This window comes from Thunnus albacares, chromosome 12 (assembly GCF_914725855.1).
Source record: "Thunnus albacares chromosome 12, fThuAlb1.1, whole genome shotgun sequence".
In the NCBI taxonomy this organism is placed as follows: Eukaryota; Metazoa; Chordata; class Actinopteri; order Scombriformes; family Scombridae; genus Thunnus; species Thunnus albacares.
Window position 1 is genome coordinate 13392089 of NC_058117.1, and position 16225 is coordinate 13408313.

At 41.8% G+C, this 16225-nt stretch overlaps 1 protein-coding gene across 3 annotated transcripts in view; it reads right to left on the reverse strand.

Moving 5' to 3' along the window:
- Positions 1–2506: 2506 nt before the first annotated feature.
- The window catches only part of camsap2b (calmodulin regulated spectrin-associated protein family, member 2b), a 34917-nt gene continuing 21198 nt past the window's right edge, over positions 2507–16225 (reverse strand). For 2 of the 3 annotated variants that reach the window (XM_044368083.1, XM_044368082.1), the window contains 16 exons: positions 15345–15484; positions 13627–13717; positions 13364–13468; positions 12610–12679; positions 12210–12491; positions 10628–11342; positions 10354–10500; positions 10038–10266; positions 9680–9863; positions 8867–9590; positions 7468–7604; positions 7096–7310; positions 6908–7007; positions 4844–4959; positions 4630–4748; positions 2507–4532 (listed from right to left, as the gene is read on the reverse strand). In XM_044368083.1, the coding sequence (XP_044224018.1) occupies positions 4233–4532; positions 4630–4748; positions 4844–4959; positions 6908–7007; positions 7096–7310; positions 7468–7604; positions 8867–9590; positions 9680–9863; positions 10038–10266; positions 10354–10500; positions 10628–11342; positions 12210–12491; positions 12610–12679; positions 13364–13468; positions 13627–13717; positions 15345–15484 (3674 nt within the window). In that variant the 3' untranslated portion in view covers positions 2507–4232. Of the gene's footprint in view, positions 4533–4629; positions 4749–4843; positions 5737–6907; positions 7008–7095; positions 7311–7467; positions 7605–8866; positions 9591–9679; positions 9864–10037; positions 10267–10353; positions 10501–10627; positions 11343–12209; positions 12492–12609; positions 12680–13363; positions 13469–13626; positions 13718–15344; positions 15485–16225 lie in introns of those variants that run through there. The other variant, XM_044368084.1, reaches the window with a different exon arrangement.

The window sequence follows — 16225 nt, forward strand, 5'->3', positions numbered from 1 at the left end:
AAACCAAATACCCCAAAACATTTTAGAAAATACAATAACAAAACACAACAAAATTGGCCCAGTAGTATCCTACTATACATCCATGACCAGTCAATACATCAGCTTACTTCCATATAGCTAATATCACTGAGCAGTCTGGTCAGGTCATGTCTGAATTGACTCCTGGCTGATCACAAACAGGAATATTGTCCCTACTTTGTGTGTTTTTGGGTTTTGTTGTGTTTGTCTTCATGGCACTGCAATGACCAGCACAATCAGTGCTCCCAAAGTTTGGTATGTTCTTGAATCTCACTTTGCCCTTCTTTGGTATTTTGGTGCCCAGTGCAAACCGCCCAGTTATGGCAGGCCGAAGGGGTCACAATTCGTCTCAGTTTCCCCTTTCAACTTTCCATACATGGTGCACAGCTGGGAGGAGAGGCGCAAACAGATTGGAGGTTCGTTTAAATGAGGCAGTTGTGTTATGATTTAAACAGGAATAGGCATCTCAGAACCACAGCCGTTTCTGGTGCAACATCAGTAAACTGACACTTTAGGGATTTATCAACAAGAGCAAACTAAATACTTGCAGCAAAAATACACAAAAATAACAAACTTTGCTGTAGATATGAATAAACAATTTTGATTAAACACTCTCCAACCAGTAGATGTGTTTAGATCAGCATACAAATTAAAGATTAATGTGATTACAGTGAAGCTTTGATGTCAGTAAAGCAGGCTGCATCATTTTATAAATTAATCTGTTGTCCATAGCTGCTTTATACTGTATGAAAAACTACTCCTTCAGTTCATCTGCAGCATCTGAAGACAGCAAGACAGATATGATGATAAATCTGCAGCCTCTGATTTAAGGAGTTCTACAACAGAGTGCAGTGTCATTACGCACAGTCATTCACTCTGTGTTTACCTTCATCAAATTATGTGCCAATAACACCAGGCTGCTACAGAATAACCCCAAACACCTCTATAAACATCAGACAGATTGATTATAAGTTGCTGTTCTGCTTGTTTATGTAGATGTTGATGATGTTACCAGGGCTCATCATCATTGCCTCAAAAGTGGTGTTTCATGGTTTCATTTCTAGTCTACACTTTCAAGGCACTGAGAAAATGAATAGCAATAAGAGAGGTGGCAATCTGGATCTATTGCTTCTGAAATGTGTATTTTGGATACATAAATGTAACACACTATTGTCACATGGACTGAATGAAGAGCTGGACTTGTGGTGTTTCAATACAAGTTTAACTTTTAATATAGCTTTCATACAATTTGTTGGAAATTATACTAGAATTTGATTTCTTTGCTCTCTTGGCTGGTTTGATTTGTTTTGATTTAAAGGATACGTTCACAATGTTGAAGCCTGTATTAAAACAATAGTCAGGTGCCCAAAATGAACATTGACACGTTTTATTTTTTTCCTGTAATCATTCCTCCTGTTCATACTGACCATTAGAGGATCCCTTCATAATGCACTTACAATGTAAGTGATGGGGGCCAAAATCCACAAGCCTCCTTCTGTACAAAAATGTATCTAAAAGTTTATTTGAAGCTAATATGAGGCTCCAGTCATCCAAATTATTCAAATCAAGTCAATATCTTTAAAGTACTTTTTTCTCATTTTGTTACAATCCTTCCTGCTGATCGGGAAAACACTTTCTGTCGAGACACAAGAGGGATTTTTTTTCCTGAAAAGACTACAACTGTGGAAGATATCCACTTAATTTGACTGCTGAAGATTATCTTCAGATAAACTTTTAAATAAATTTTTTCTCCAAATGAGGACTGTGGATTTTGTCCCTCATCACTTACATTGTAAGTGTATTTGAAGGAAATCTTCTATGGTCAGTATGAACTGGAGGAATGTTTACAGCAAGCAAAACCTGTTTCAATCTTCATATGGACACCTGACTACTGTGTTAAGACCGACAGACTTAAACAATTGTGAACCTATCCTTTAACCACAAGATGGAGCTACAATGTGTACAGTGAAGACAGGTATCAATACAGGTGACACCTTGAAGTAGGTGTGAGCTGGAACGTTGGGCTTTGATTCAACATAATGCTGTTTGAATAGAGAAGTCTGTGTGCGGTCATCCTCCTTTAAACATAAATACATAACATTAAGATTTTTGACAAGGGTCCCTTCAATTTGTTTATTTAAGAATGGTGACCAATATACAATGGGGCATTTTACAGTAAAAAAAACAAACTTAACAACATATCTTTGGCATTTCTGTCAAATAGGCCTAATCTGCAATAAACTTATATATGGGTCCAACTGATTTATAGCTCTAAGAAGAATTTGAAGACATTGTGGAGAAAAAGGCTGATTTTCTGAGTAACTACAGGTTTTATTTAATAGCCTAAAGTCTATAGCTTCAGTCTAAAGTTTCATCAGTCAATACACTGCAACACAACAACATATAATAACTAGACTTCTGATAATTAATAACCGTTACACTCAAATTAATCACGACAACAATGTGAAATGAGACACCGTGAATGCTGTTGATAGCTGGCATTTTAATAAAGCTCAAAGGAATAAAAAAAAAAAAAAATACAACAAAAATCCATGAACAATTGAGCATATTTAGTAAAATGAAAGGAAAATGAGTTCAGAGTTGGAAAAAAAAAATACTATGATTTTTTTCAGTATACTTACTGGATTTGATACTTTTCCGCAACAAAGCCTGAATGAGACTTCACACCTCTCCTCCGCAGCTACACGTTGCTTTCAACACACTTCCTTCAACTACTGCACTGCCTCAAAAGTACACACCTCCAACAGGTAAATGTCGTTACAAAAAATACTTCTATATGCCAAAATATATCTGTACAGTGTCAACACATACTCAAGGAACGCATAACAAAAGTGTAACAGTAATGTAAAAGTAAAGCAACAAGCATGACAGTCATGAAACATCTTTGATTAGACTCGACGGGGACAGTGGGAAGGGGACAAGGTCTTGAAGTGCTATAACAGGTGAAATCATTTATTTACAATTGTGGACTACTTTGAAGGTAATCAAGATCTACTAGTTAAGACAATATGCACATTAAAGTGACATTTTGAGTATTTGTTAGTTTAAACGGCAACAAGGTCAATGGTGATTATTTAAATTACTCTTAGATTGCACAGACTTGATGACACAGTGAGGGATTTCTGTCATTTCTACTACTGATGATAGTCTTATCAGTGACACTGTTGAGTGATCACACTTTTTGTGTTTGCAGCACAATAAAAGGCCCCAAACGACAACATACTGATACACACAGGTGATAAATTATAAAAGCTACTCAAAAGCTACTACAAGCTGATTTTTTTTTTGAATGGAACTGCCATTATATACAAACTAATTTAACTTATATACGTATTGTATATTATGTTTCTCTGAATAAAATCTAAGACGCTTTTTAAAATATCTTCAAAGCATTATTTAAATGAAATAAATTAGAGTTTATTGCAGGTGCTTTCCAGAATTGTTCGATGGTACTCCGTATGTCCAACAATCTCATCATTTCACACTTGTGGAAAGTAATTGCAATCACAAAAAAATGAGGTATTTTCCTCACTCTTCTTGGCACTTCACTATACACACACATACACAAATTTGAACTGTTTATAGGTTTTCAGTCACATGTAAAAAAAAAAACAAAAAAAAAAACATGCCTGTAAAGCAGCAAAACTCATCAGAAAATGCTGCCTCTACCTGATCCCTGATCAGACAGGCCACCCTTTGCACAACCTGGGCTTGAGGGGTTGTAATCTGATCTCAGACCTGTGTGTACACACAACCTCTCCTGTATCACAACAGACTTTTTCAACAGTCGCTGACAAAATGACACCAACACTCACAGCGCATCCATGTAACACAAAACAAGCATAAGGCCACACATGATCAACTTAACCAAACGGCCTCTTTCGGAGGCGTGACATTCAGTGCTTCAGTGGTTCAACTAGGTAAGGCATTGGTCCGCCTATTATTTTCTTCTCTTTTTTTGGCACACGAGAACATTGATACACATGCTGACAAGTACACACTTGTGCCCCATTTAAGTGTCACAGTCAGCTCTGTATTATGACAAAAACGTCTGTGAGGCCCACTTGTGTTCTACATTCCAGTTGTGATTTACAACAGTGCCCCTTTAAAAAAAAAAAAAAGGAAAAAAATCCACCAATTCTTCTGTATTTTTTCCAGAGAAGCATGTTCAAATGGTGCCCAGCCATCTGCCACTACTTAGTGTGCAGTTTTTTGGGCGTCCCCTGCTTCTTGGTCTGCCACAGATGGCTGGCGATGGTGATGGCGTCCACACTGGCGGACATGGTTTTGGCTGGGATCTGGCTGAACTGCTTCCTGTCTGAGTTGTATTTGTACAGGCCCTCAATCATCTTAGCCGTGATGCTCTTTGGCCCAATGCCGGCCAGTCTGGTGATCTCCTCCGTCTCAGGGCAGTAGGTGTACACCGACCTGAACTGGCAACCAGCGTCACGGAACAACACCAAGAAGTTGTTGGCTTCAGATTTCTCCATTTCCTGCGGAGAATAATGGGAGAAAAAAGTCATTGTTGAGTGCAGACTGTTAACTAAATGCAGGAAGACATGTTCGCAAACACATAAGTGCAAAACATACATCAAGTATCTTGTTTTTCTGCCCTTCGTTGACCTTGCCAGCCAAGCAGCAGTGAGCCAGAGCGTTCTGGATGATGTGCTTGTTGGACTTGGCACTGGGCTCCTTGTATAGTTTGGGTCCTGGAGGAAGAAAGCACAGCACAGGCATCAGACTGTCAACTCATTGCAGTAGCTGCGTAAATGTCAACGAGCGGAGTCAACAGCATCTCTAATACCTGTGTACTCAGTGTTGGAGGGAGTGGAGGAGGTGGTAGAATCGTTTTCCCAGTCCTTCTCTCCGTTACGACTGCCAGCGGAAGGGCAAGAAGAAAAACCTTCTGCAGAGTCTGGCCTGGAGATGATTACATACAAACCAACAAATGACACACACAAAATATACCAACGAACACATAAAGGTAGACAGACACAAGCACGAACAAGGTATGGAAGCATACAAAGACAGATTGTACGTACAAACATGCACACACACACACACACACACACAAATATTAAACACACAGAGAGATGTGGAAAATCAAGGTCAGACGCTGTGACACAATTCTCCAAACCCTGCCTGTTGTCTTGCATTACATCATACAGTACATACTCCTACGAAGCTGTGCAGTGGGGGGACAGAAAGGCATGTTCAGCCAAGCAAAGCAAAGTATTAGTGCTGTCTTTGTGGCTACTGTTAGAGACAAGCCGAGGTACTTGTAGAGGAAACAGCAAACACAGTGGTAAAGCGCAGAGCAGCCAGCATAGAGGAGAGAGCAAACAGCCTGAGAGCAATACTGCAAAAGACAGAAAGAGGATAAAGAGCAGGAGAACTGAGGCAGAAACAGCTCAGCAACGCAGGTCCAATGAACTTGAAGGCAGAAGCAAGAGCTACAATGAAATTACTTTACTGTTTACACATCTGTCTACTTCTATGTGTTTGTCTGTGTTGAAAGACATCTAGACTTTAATGAAAGTTTAATAGAGTGTATCTACATGGAGCCACATCTACTTTAATACACTGATTGAGACTTTCGGTTAAAACACTTCTTTCGGAGGTATTACTAACCTTCCCTTTCTCTCTTTGGGAGAGCTTAGAAAGAACGGGACATGGGAAGAAGCTACTTTATTGCCTCTGAGGGAAGCATGCAAAATAGAGGAAAAGGAGAGGGATAAAAGAGAATCAAGACGTCGAGTGTAAGACGTCATAAAACAACAAACTTATCATCAAACATTCACTTGATTCAAAATCACAGCACAGTTTTTGATATCTGGTTGTGGCATTGTTATGGATCCCACTTTTCTTGGCAAGTCCCGCCCTATTCTGCCTCTGATTGGCTAGTACTCTTTGCCTTTGTTGGTTGGGTTTGTTGGCTAGGTTTACACATGAGGAGTGAGATTGGTTAGGGTAAGAATATCACTATAAGCCAATCAGAGGCAGAGAAGGCTGTGTCTTGCCAAGAAAAGCAGTGGGATCCATAATAACACCTAGTTGGGACATAAAGGAAATATGGGAGGGAAGTTGTGATATTTTAAAAGGTGAACTGAGAGAGTGAACAACACAACAGCGAGAATAATAACAAAATGCTTTATAGCACAAACTGATTACAGAATTTGAAAAGGTTGCAATGAACATAAAGAAAGAAAATATTGGTTGTAGTTAAGCAGATTTTATAAACATACATAACTCACTGAGAGATTGTGAGACTTATATTTGAAAGAGTAAATATGATTGTGGACAGCTTGAGGAAAAGGTGTATGAAAATGAGATGCTAGTGAAGAGTGAAGTCATCTGACAACTTTGGATCAAAATTGTGCTAAAACACCCCTACTACTACTTACTACTAAGTTTTGGTAAGAGGCAAAAAATAACTGAGTTTAGTTTACAGCTTTTGTTTTTCATATATATACCTGACAAAAGAAGATGAAGGTTAAAGTAAGTGGAACTTATCAGCCACAAGAGGTCCAAGAGTAGAAAGTAAAACACTTGGATATGCTGTAACTTCATGAGATCATTGTACTTCCTATGAAATAGGGAAGCACATTAAACAAACTGCTTTAACTATACTATAAATACACCTAATTTTAAAAGTAAAGTAAGTAATTTATCCATGGGGTCATAAAAGTTATGCACCAACAATTTCAACATTTCTACAGTATGTGATCCACTTGATTCAGAGGTGTATTTCACAAATATGATCTTGTGTACGAAGCCTGCCGGTAGAACAGTTGCTTTTGCTTTGTAAATCTAGGCAAGGTGAGAAAGATGTCTAAAATTCAGGCTGTAGCCAGAGAGAGGGCCTTACCTGTTGTTCTTCTTGTTATCTGGCTTGTTGCTGTCATTGTCAGCCAGATTGAGAGAGGCCAAAGAAACACTCGATACGGAGAAGCCTCGAGGACGCACTCCTGCACCATAACAACACACGCAGGTAGGCATGAGTTAGTGACTACAGTCATACAGTGATGTGTGTCTGTCTGTTTGTGCGTCGCCCACCTGTTGCTCTCACAGGGGGAGTCGACGACTCCATGACGTCCCTGTGGATGGACTTGGGCCGTGGCTTCTTCTTGAGACTTCCAGATCGGGGTTTGATGACTTCATCCATGTCCTCCATCAGCTTGAGCTGCTTCCTCCTCATATACTCATGCTTGATGTATTCCCTCCTTGCTTTCTCGTCGTCCTTCTTCTGCTGCTCCTCCTCTGCTTTCAACCTGGAGGACAAGACAAAGATTAGTTGCAGTAAAGCAACAATAACCACCAGGATTTTACTGCTAAAATTCTTCTTTCACTGACTTGTAAAAGAACAATGCTTCATCAGTAGCTAGTCTGCTAAGAAAAACAGACAGTAAGTAAGAAAGACAGACGAACCTTGCAGCTTCCTTCTTCTGCTCCTGGTCCAGCTCCTGCTGTTGCTTCTTCACCTGTGCCTCCTTCTCCCTCCTCAGCCTCTTCTCCAGCAGAGCTGCTTTCTTTGCTGCCATGTCCTCTTCCCCTTTCATATCATCCTGGTGTTTGATGGGTGGGGAAACACAAAAACAAGTATAGTATATAAAACTACTATCATCAATTATCAAGATTAAATGGATGTTAAAAAAAATACACATAAGTATGGGGGAAAGTAGTATTTAATATGGCATTAATTACCTTCTGTCAGCAAAGATCTGGCATCTCTATAATGAAAGTGTAATTATCTACGATGAGTCTGTGTTCTGGCCCTTTTTTTGGCCTAGATTCACTCGTGTATTGTCTCTGATCAGATCATGGCTCAACAAGCACGATACTGCACATGTTGTGCCAGGCTCACACAGTTGCTGTTGCCACTACCTGCATAAAGGACCATAAGGCTGTATAGATGGCATTATTTATGAGAAGGTAATGAACTGTGCATATCAGTTGTGATTACAGTTTTTCTGCAGTGGTTCCCAAAGTGGGTGATGGGACCTGCTAGGGGGCTGCAGTGTCACTGTGTCACAGTGTCAAATGACCAAATGGATAAATTGAAATGTTGAATGTTGAATCAACATTTTGTCCTGTAAAACATAACTGCAACTAATAATAATTGCTGCAACAATTGAAATAATTGCAATGTATTTCGTTTCATCTGTGCTTTTTTTGCCATTGAATCAAAAGGCCTGCTATACTCCATATGGGAACAGTAAAGAACAAGAATGCTTTGATGATGGCAGGCTATCAGGATAGGTTAGCAGCTGGTTAGCTAAGTCAACCAAACCTTTGAGAAGAGAAAGAAAAGAAAAAAGTGGATATATAGCAGCATGAGCAGGCAAAGCAAAGCAATATCTCAAAATTTTGGGAGTTACATTTATTCATTTTCTGGTGAAAAGAGAGACGAGAGGATTGATACCACTCTCATATTAGTCCCCAGCAGCCAGTTAGCTTAGCTTAGCACAAAGACTGGAAATAGGGGGAAACAGCTAGCCTGGCTCACTCTGAAGGAAACCAAATCCACAGAGGTCTCTATTTTCCCAAAAAAGAACTACAAGCAGTATGGTCTTACTAAATTATGGCAACAGAAAGCAGCTCAAATTTATATTTTTTAATTTATGACTAAAACTGTGTCCAATTCAGCATTATACCTTCTACCTAGTGTTTTTGTTCAGCTTGAGAATTCCATTCATGTTATAGATATTTATAATATCAATATTATCCTTGATATTAAAAAGATAAATATTAATAATAATAATTAAAATCATAATTTTTTTACGTGAGCATGATAACTATCATATGTAATTCCGTAGCTTCAGTTCACCTTGAAGAAGAATCCACAGCACATCTTCTGGTCTTCTCCATAAGTGTCTGCTCCTGCTTCTCCCTCTCCTGTCACCTCCTGGCCTTGGCTATCTGGAGGCTTCGGCCCAGACATGGTCACCTCCACCAGGTCTCTCCTGTCCTGGGAGTCTCCTTGGCTGCCTGCGGCCCCTCGGGTATCAGACGCTGGCTGACACAACACCCCTGTTGTCCTCGACTGTTTGCCTTCGACCTTCAACTGAGCCTGCTTTGCTTCTCTCCTCTCCTCTGGTCTTTCATCTTCCTTCTCTTTGGCTGCTTCTTTAGTTGGAGACGGAGGAGTGCCTGCACTCTTCCTTGCTGCCGTCTCTTCTTTTTCCTTAGTGTTTTCTTTGCTGTTACTGGCCTCCTGGTTCTTGTATTCCCCAGTCCCATCATCGTGGCCAAGGTAGGCAAACGAGCTGGTCTGTGTTTGGCTCGGAGCGAAACGCCTCAGTCTGGGTAGGCTGTCCACTGAGGTGGGAGTGTTGAGCATTCGGCTGAAGGGTGTGACCTTCAGATCATTTGGCCGTGGAGTGCGAGGTGTCCTGGCGTGGAAGGAGGCTGGCCGCCGCTTGATGCCAGCAGGGGAACGATTGGGAGCACGGGGAGACCCGGAAGAGGACAAGATGGGAGACAAGGACCCCACTGATCCTCGACCCGACCCTCGGCCTGTGACACTGCTGCTACGCAACTCACGGAGCTGCCTGTGTGTAGGAGGGGACAAGAACACTTAAGAGGGTCTGCAGGATGATGGTTAATGATTTTTCTATAAATAGCTACCAGTAAGTGATACCTGTGTGGAGATGGAGCAGGAGGAGGAATGACCCAGGCTTGTTGATGTTGTTCTCTCATAGCCATGATCTTCTCCTGCTGCTGAGCCAAACGCTGCATCTCTGTCTGCAGGAAGCCCAGCGACGTGTTCAGCCTCTCAATGGAGCGTGTGTATTCCGCAAGGTCGATTTCACCTGGAGCCACACCTTTATCACCACAAACAAGCAAATTCAAGATGTCACCTTGGGCTCTGTAAAACTGTGCTGGGCATTTTTCACATTTTTTTAGACATGTTATACATAAATAATGAATTCTAAATCAGAACATAAGTGACAGATTAATCAATAATGAAAATAATCCTTAGTTGCAGCCCTACTCACCTCCATCTTCACAGGGAGATTTGGGAGCTGCTCCGTCTGGCTTGCACCTCTCCGCCCGCTCCATGCTGCCCTGGCTGGTCTCTTTTGAGGACATGAGTGGCTCTGGGGAAGGCGTTTCTGCTCCCCCTGAGCCAGGGCTGAGCGGGGCAGTGACTCCTTTTCTTCTCACTACATTCAGAAAGGCTGTTCTACCCATCCTCTGACGGTGGCGAGTGAAAGCTGCTTCCACCTGGAAAATGGAAAGACGGCATCATAACGTGGATGTTTATATTGAAGCTCTGCTGTCGACTGTCTCTCTTTCTCTCTATACTTTTACCTTCTTCTTCTGGGCTTCAATGGCTCTGCGTTTCTCTTCCAGCTTCATCCTCAGTTGAATCATCTCTGAGGCAATCAGGTGGGAGGGGTCTCTGGGTGAAGGCGTTATTGGAGAGGGAGATGTGATCGGCAAAGGGGGTGTGGAGATCTAGAGTGAAGAGAGAAGAATTAGTATGCCAAGCTTAATCGCTCCAAATTGCATTTCTGCCTTTGACACACATATTTTAGAAAGGGTGGATGTTTGAGTGAAAGAATGAATGAATTTTGACACAAACCTGAGAAGAATAGATTTTAGTCTGGTGTGTATATGGTACATTGAGATCTGAACTCTCTGGTGTTGTTCCTCCACTACTCCTCCCCTCTAACTTCCTGAACTTCTGTTCTGCAAAGCTCGTCATCCGCACCATGCCACCTGTAGAGCCACCCGAGGACAAGGCAGGGCTAACTGTGTGGGATCTGGGGAGCGTGGGTGCTGAACTGGGACAGGGGCTGCTCCTCTCGACTCCATCTCCCCTCTCACCCTCAAGGTTAGAATCACCGACCCCTGTAAGCCCTCCTTCTCCGTTTCTCTCCCTCTCCGCCTGGTCAGGCAGAGGGCACGACCTGGTCACGGCCTCACAGTCCGGGTCTATATCTGAATAGTCTCTCAGAGAGGAGGAGTCCTCGTCCAAGCTTTGGATGTCCTCTGTCCTCACGTGGATGCCTGTGTCAACCTCATCAGTGGAGACCGAGTTGGGGTCGTGGTCATTCAACCGGGCCTTAGCTGAACCCTGGTCGTCTCCTAGACCCAGCGCCCCTGGAGGGTCTGAAGACTCTGCACCGTGGAGAAAGAAGCCGTTGTCTCCGTCCCCCACGCCGAGGCTAGCGTGGGGCCTTTCTGTGTCATGGATGATCTTCAGGGCCTCCTCGATGCTCGGAGGAGTTGATGGGCTGATGTGACCACTGTGGTTACCATGGTGATTGCTGTCTGGGAGGACTCCATTGGAGTACCTAGGGACAGGTTTGGGCAAATTAACTGATGATTGATTACAGATTTTCCTACTTCCTCAGGGTCAGATAAACTGGTAGATGCCCTTCATGCAGTTCGAACATGTTTACTGCAATGAGCAGAGATAGATGGCTGCTGGTTTATCTTGACAGCGCATAATTTCTGTTTTAAAAGTTCCTAATTTAACTATTAACAAAAACATCTAAGCATAAAAGAATGGTACAAAATGTTTTGGGAAAAAAGTAATTCTGACTATTCTGTCATTTTTTGATTTTGTACAGGCACATACTCAGCACTGGAGAAGGTGTACTACCCTACTAGTAGCTGTTCTCATCCCACAGACATTCATGAACTGATGTGAGCAAAGCTAAGATCACCATTCAACCAATTTTCAAAATAATAGGGGTCTCACATCACTTAATTAACATCTGGGACTCCTGTGATACCTGGAATCTTAGTTTTTGGAGGGAGGGGTTCAAAAATTAAGTAAATTATTTTCTATTAGTCCATATGTTAAGTTTCTCTAGATGTTGAAATGTGAAAAGGTGAAGAGCAGGACAGAAAATGCACCTGAGCAGGCAGCTAATGTATAATGGTGCTGCAGGTGCTAGCATGCATATCACACTTGCTCTTCCCTTGGAAGTTTTTTGCAAACTATAAATATGGGCTAATTAATACATTTAACCTCTTTGTTTCACAAAGAAAAATAAAAGCAGTAAAAACAGTCCTTACATCACAAAACATACACTGCATTGAACTGTACCATTAAACTGCAGAGAGAGTTATAAAAAAACATCCATGAACTTGTCTCTTATGGGAAAATTGCAAAATTCTCCATAAACCAAATCTAAATTAACATTCTTCTGCACCTGCTTTGGTTCTTAATCGAGAATGTGTTGTTCCGCCCCAGGGGTTTGTGGGAGGTGAAGTTTTCATCCTCCTCTGGTATGTGTCGGCTCTGGCCATTTACATTGACGGGCATGAGGGAGAGGTGGCGCTTCATGCCTCCTCGAGATGCATAGTGAACTTTGAAACCGAGACCGTCACTGCTGGCGGAGCGGGTCATGCCGCGGAGGGGGGGAGCTTCACTGAGCGGCATGGTCGGGTCTCCATCCAGAGGAATCTCAAAGGAGATTCCCCGAGAGGAGGAGCTGAGGGAGGAAGAGGGAGGGAGATCTGGTTTTAGTTTAACAAGGAAACAACAGACCTCTTCACATATGCGGGTCAATGAATGTCGTCTGCTTTGGTAGGGCAACTTTAGGTACTAACCGTTTCTCCTTTGGCCACGTTCCAACACAGCCATCCATGTAGGACATTGAGTTAGCCCTCTTCATTACACCTGTTTGAGAGACAGATAAGACAGGAAGAACAAGGCTTACATACAGTATGTACTCACAATGCAACTTAAAAGTAGCAAAACCAGGCCAAGATTTTTCCAGTTAGTTAGAAGATCTGAACTACCTGATCAAGACCTCACCTTCAGGCTACTGCTTCCAGATAATTACCAAAATATTTCCTAAATAATAAGCTAAAAAATATTCAGTAAGAGGTTTCAACAGCAACATGGCAGCATTAGAGCTACTGTATGGATGATTACAATCCACTAGAGGGCCTCAGGTATCAAAACAAAAGGCATCCAGATTCTGTTTCACTGTTTTGTATTCATGCAACAGGAAGGAAGCTGCTTTTAGTAATGTTTATATCATTTTCAAAGCCAAACAAAAGCTTTGTATGTGCAAATTCAAGAAAGTAGAGAATAAACTGTGAACTGTAAAAGTGTAACAGAACTGTGTTGAACATGGCTTCTGCTGTTTCTACATACGAGGGAAATAAACCCATTTAAATTCACATTTTGATACTTCTGCCTTCATGATCTGAAGATATAAAAATAACGAGTGATGTACAGGACCCATGTGGTTTATATCCAAGTTCTGTTTTATGCACATTTGTTTGGACTACAACTGAACAATCACGCATTAGCAAATAGCCTGTTCCACATCACCACCTGGTAACAGATATTTACCCTCAGCAGGGATGTTCTCTGGGCTGTCAGGTCTGTCTGCATAGGTCTGTTTGACTGGGCTGGACACAGGAGCCATATTTCTGCAGGATGATACAGGCTCACAAGCTGCAGAGCGAAACACATGACATATACTCAATATTCAGCTGCAACCTGGAGTTAATTATTAGAGATCACAATTAGCATGCATTTATTATTGTCAAGTAATAAAAAAATAAAAAAAATGAACAAATTGCATGCTGATTTTATTTTAAGTCGTACGGTACCATTCGGGTCGAAGACTCTGGGCTGTACAAACGAGGGTTTAACCACTTCAAACCACCAGAAAAGCTCAGCCATAAACACCAGGTAGTTACTCTGCAAGACCACACACACACACACACACACACACACAGACGGACACACACACAAACTTTTGTAGTTATATATTAATGTCATTAGCACAAAATTTGTCACTTTGCATTCGCTGCAGCTCCTTGCCCACAGTTGTATCTGTAAAGATGCCAGATGAGCTACAATCGCACGATTATACAGCCTTCTGTCAGATCAATGAGGTCGCAGCCTGTGTTGCTAGGTAACTGAATCAGGTGTGTGTGTATGTACTCGAACGTCTGCACATGTTTCATTGTCTGAGTTGTTCAATGTCAAATCCATACACCCCTTGAAAACAGCCAAAAAACACCATCTGGAGTTTAGTTTAAATATGTCACATATGCACGGATGGATGCACAAAGCAGCGAGTGAGTGATCCAAATCAATGATAAATACGTTCATGCAATAAACAGAATGACTCTGTAAGCCTATGCAGACGATGGAGGTCTGTAGGAAACCTTTCTGTCAGCGAACACAGACCATTTTCTTCCCTTTTCCACAAGGGCAAAACCAACAAAAGCAGACATTTCTATTCCTCTGAACTGTTTTTTCCAAAGAGTTGATCTTTCATTTTAAAACTGCTCAATGGTGTAAACGACATTTTGTTTGCTGTAATATATTAAATGAATAGACACCCACTAACTGGTTAAGATTCAGGGGGAATGAGTCTGTGGTGAATGGGCGGTGTGCCAGAGTCTTTAGCTGCTCCTCATGGCCATTATACTCTCTCTCCTCCCTTCCTTTGCCTACTTGTACTATTGTAGCATAATCCAGTCAATCCAGACACACTATAAACAATGTAGAGAATGACTAAGACAGCAAAAAGGAGAGAAATACAAAGCAAAGATTGCACAAGTGTGAAAACCTTCTGCTATGTTGTTTTGTAGAATGGAAAGTCCCAGTCAGCTGCAACCGTGACTTGAATCCGAATGTTTCTACCCACGCTCTCCGCATACTATTTACCCACACTGGCTGCTAATGTCTGGATGGCACAGAGATCCTCTTACAGATGTACAGTAAGTCTTTTATTAATCAGAGACAAACGTGTGTGAAATAGGGAGATCACCGCCTAAGGACCGAGTGAATCAGCAGTTGTGTTATCTCTAAAGTTCACTGATTTTGTTGTTGTGATAAAAAAAAAAAACACAGCAGGGATGAGGAGGGAGAGGACAAGAGAGGCAGGCAGAGACGGGTCAGGACTATGAATCTCCTCTGAGCAGAATCTGCCCTCTGTCTGAGAGCGAGAGGACATTTGGCCTACAGCATCTGTGTTAGAAATGCACCAATACACACACAGACTGTCATATTCATTTAATCTGGCAGCACAGCAATACTCGTTGTGGCAAAATGATCTTTATGTCCCTGCTAATACATGCGCACACATATATACACACACACATGCAATAACAACCCCAGTGAGAGCAAAGCCTGCTACACACACACAATCATTATTAAACTTTTCCCTGCATGACTCATTTTTGCCTATTTGTCATTTCCCACCCTTTCTCTCCTTATTCCCCCCAAAATAACTTTTATTTTCTCTCTTTCTTCAACTCAATCCACATTATAAAAATAGCACCTTCCACATACATGTATTTACTCGTCCTCTTACCTTTATGGATGCATGTGCGTAGAGCATGTCCTCCAGGCTGAAGTGGCAACAGTGGTTGAGATTGTTCCTGCAGAACTCTTGCACCAGCTGGAGGTTGTACAGACTGTCGGCCAGAGACATGGTCTCTTTGAGGCAGATATCTGTTCAGCCAGGGGAGGGGTCACACACACACACACACACACACACATAGACACACAAGGGAAGGTTGATAGCGAAGGCCAGACAGGAAGACAAGGAAAAGATAAGGCATAGTTTAGGTTTAAAAAAAGAACAGATGAGAAGAAAATTACCCTACTTTTCCCTCACTTGTATGTGCGCCATATGCAGTATCTGATTTAAACCCCTTCAGAATCCTTGAAACAATTCCTGACACAAGTTTTCAAACCTCATCTCCTTCTAGATGAATCATCAGAATTTCTATCCCCTGACGTTACTGTAAGGACGGCCCATGCATGCGTAGGATGTCTTACAAGAAGGAACGGATCAGGGACAAAAAAACAAACATTACAGCAGCTGACTTCTTTGGTATTATGTCATTCTGTCCTTTACTGTATTTCTTTTTTTATTTTATTTTTAGAGCAAATTACAGACCTAAATGAAGTTTACTCAGCTTTCACATCTGGTGCACATGTGTGTGTGAGCTCCCTGTGAAGTACATTCAATCCCAAGAGTCTCAGAGCGCTGACATTAGAGTTGTTTATCTTTGAAATAGCAGCCAGCTACTCCTCTAACGGTTCTATGTCACATATCCCTCGTGACCAATAATAACCCAACCCAGCGCATTTTTAGAAATGAGGGCGCATGCGAGCACTGAGGAAACGAGCCTTTGTTTCTCTTTGTCTCGCTCGCCTTCTCCAAGTCTGCCCTCAAAGCTCTCTGCC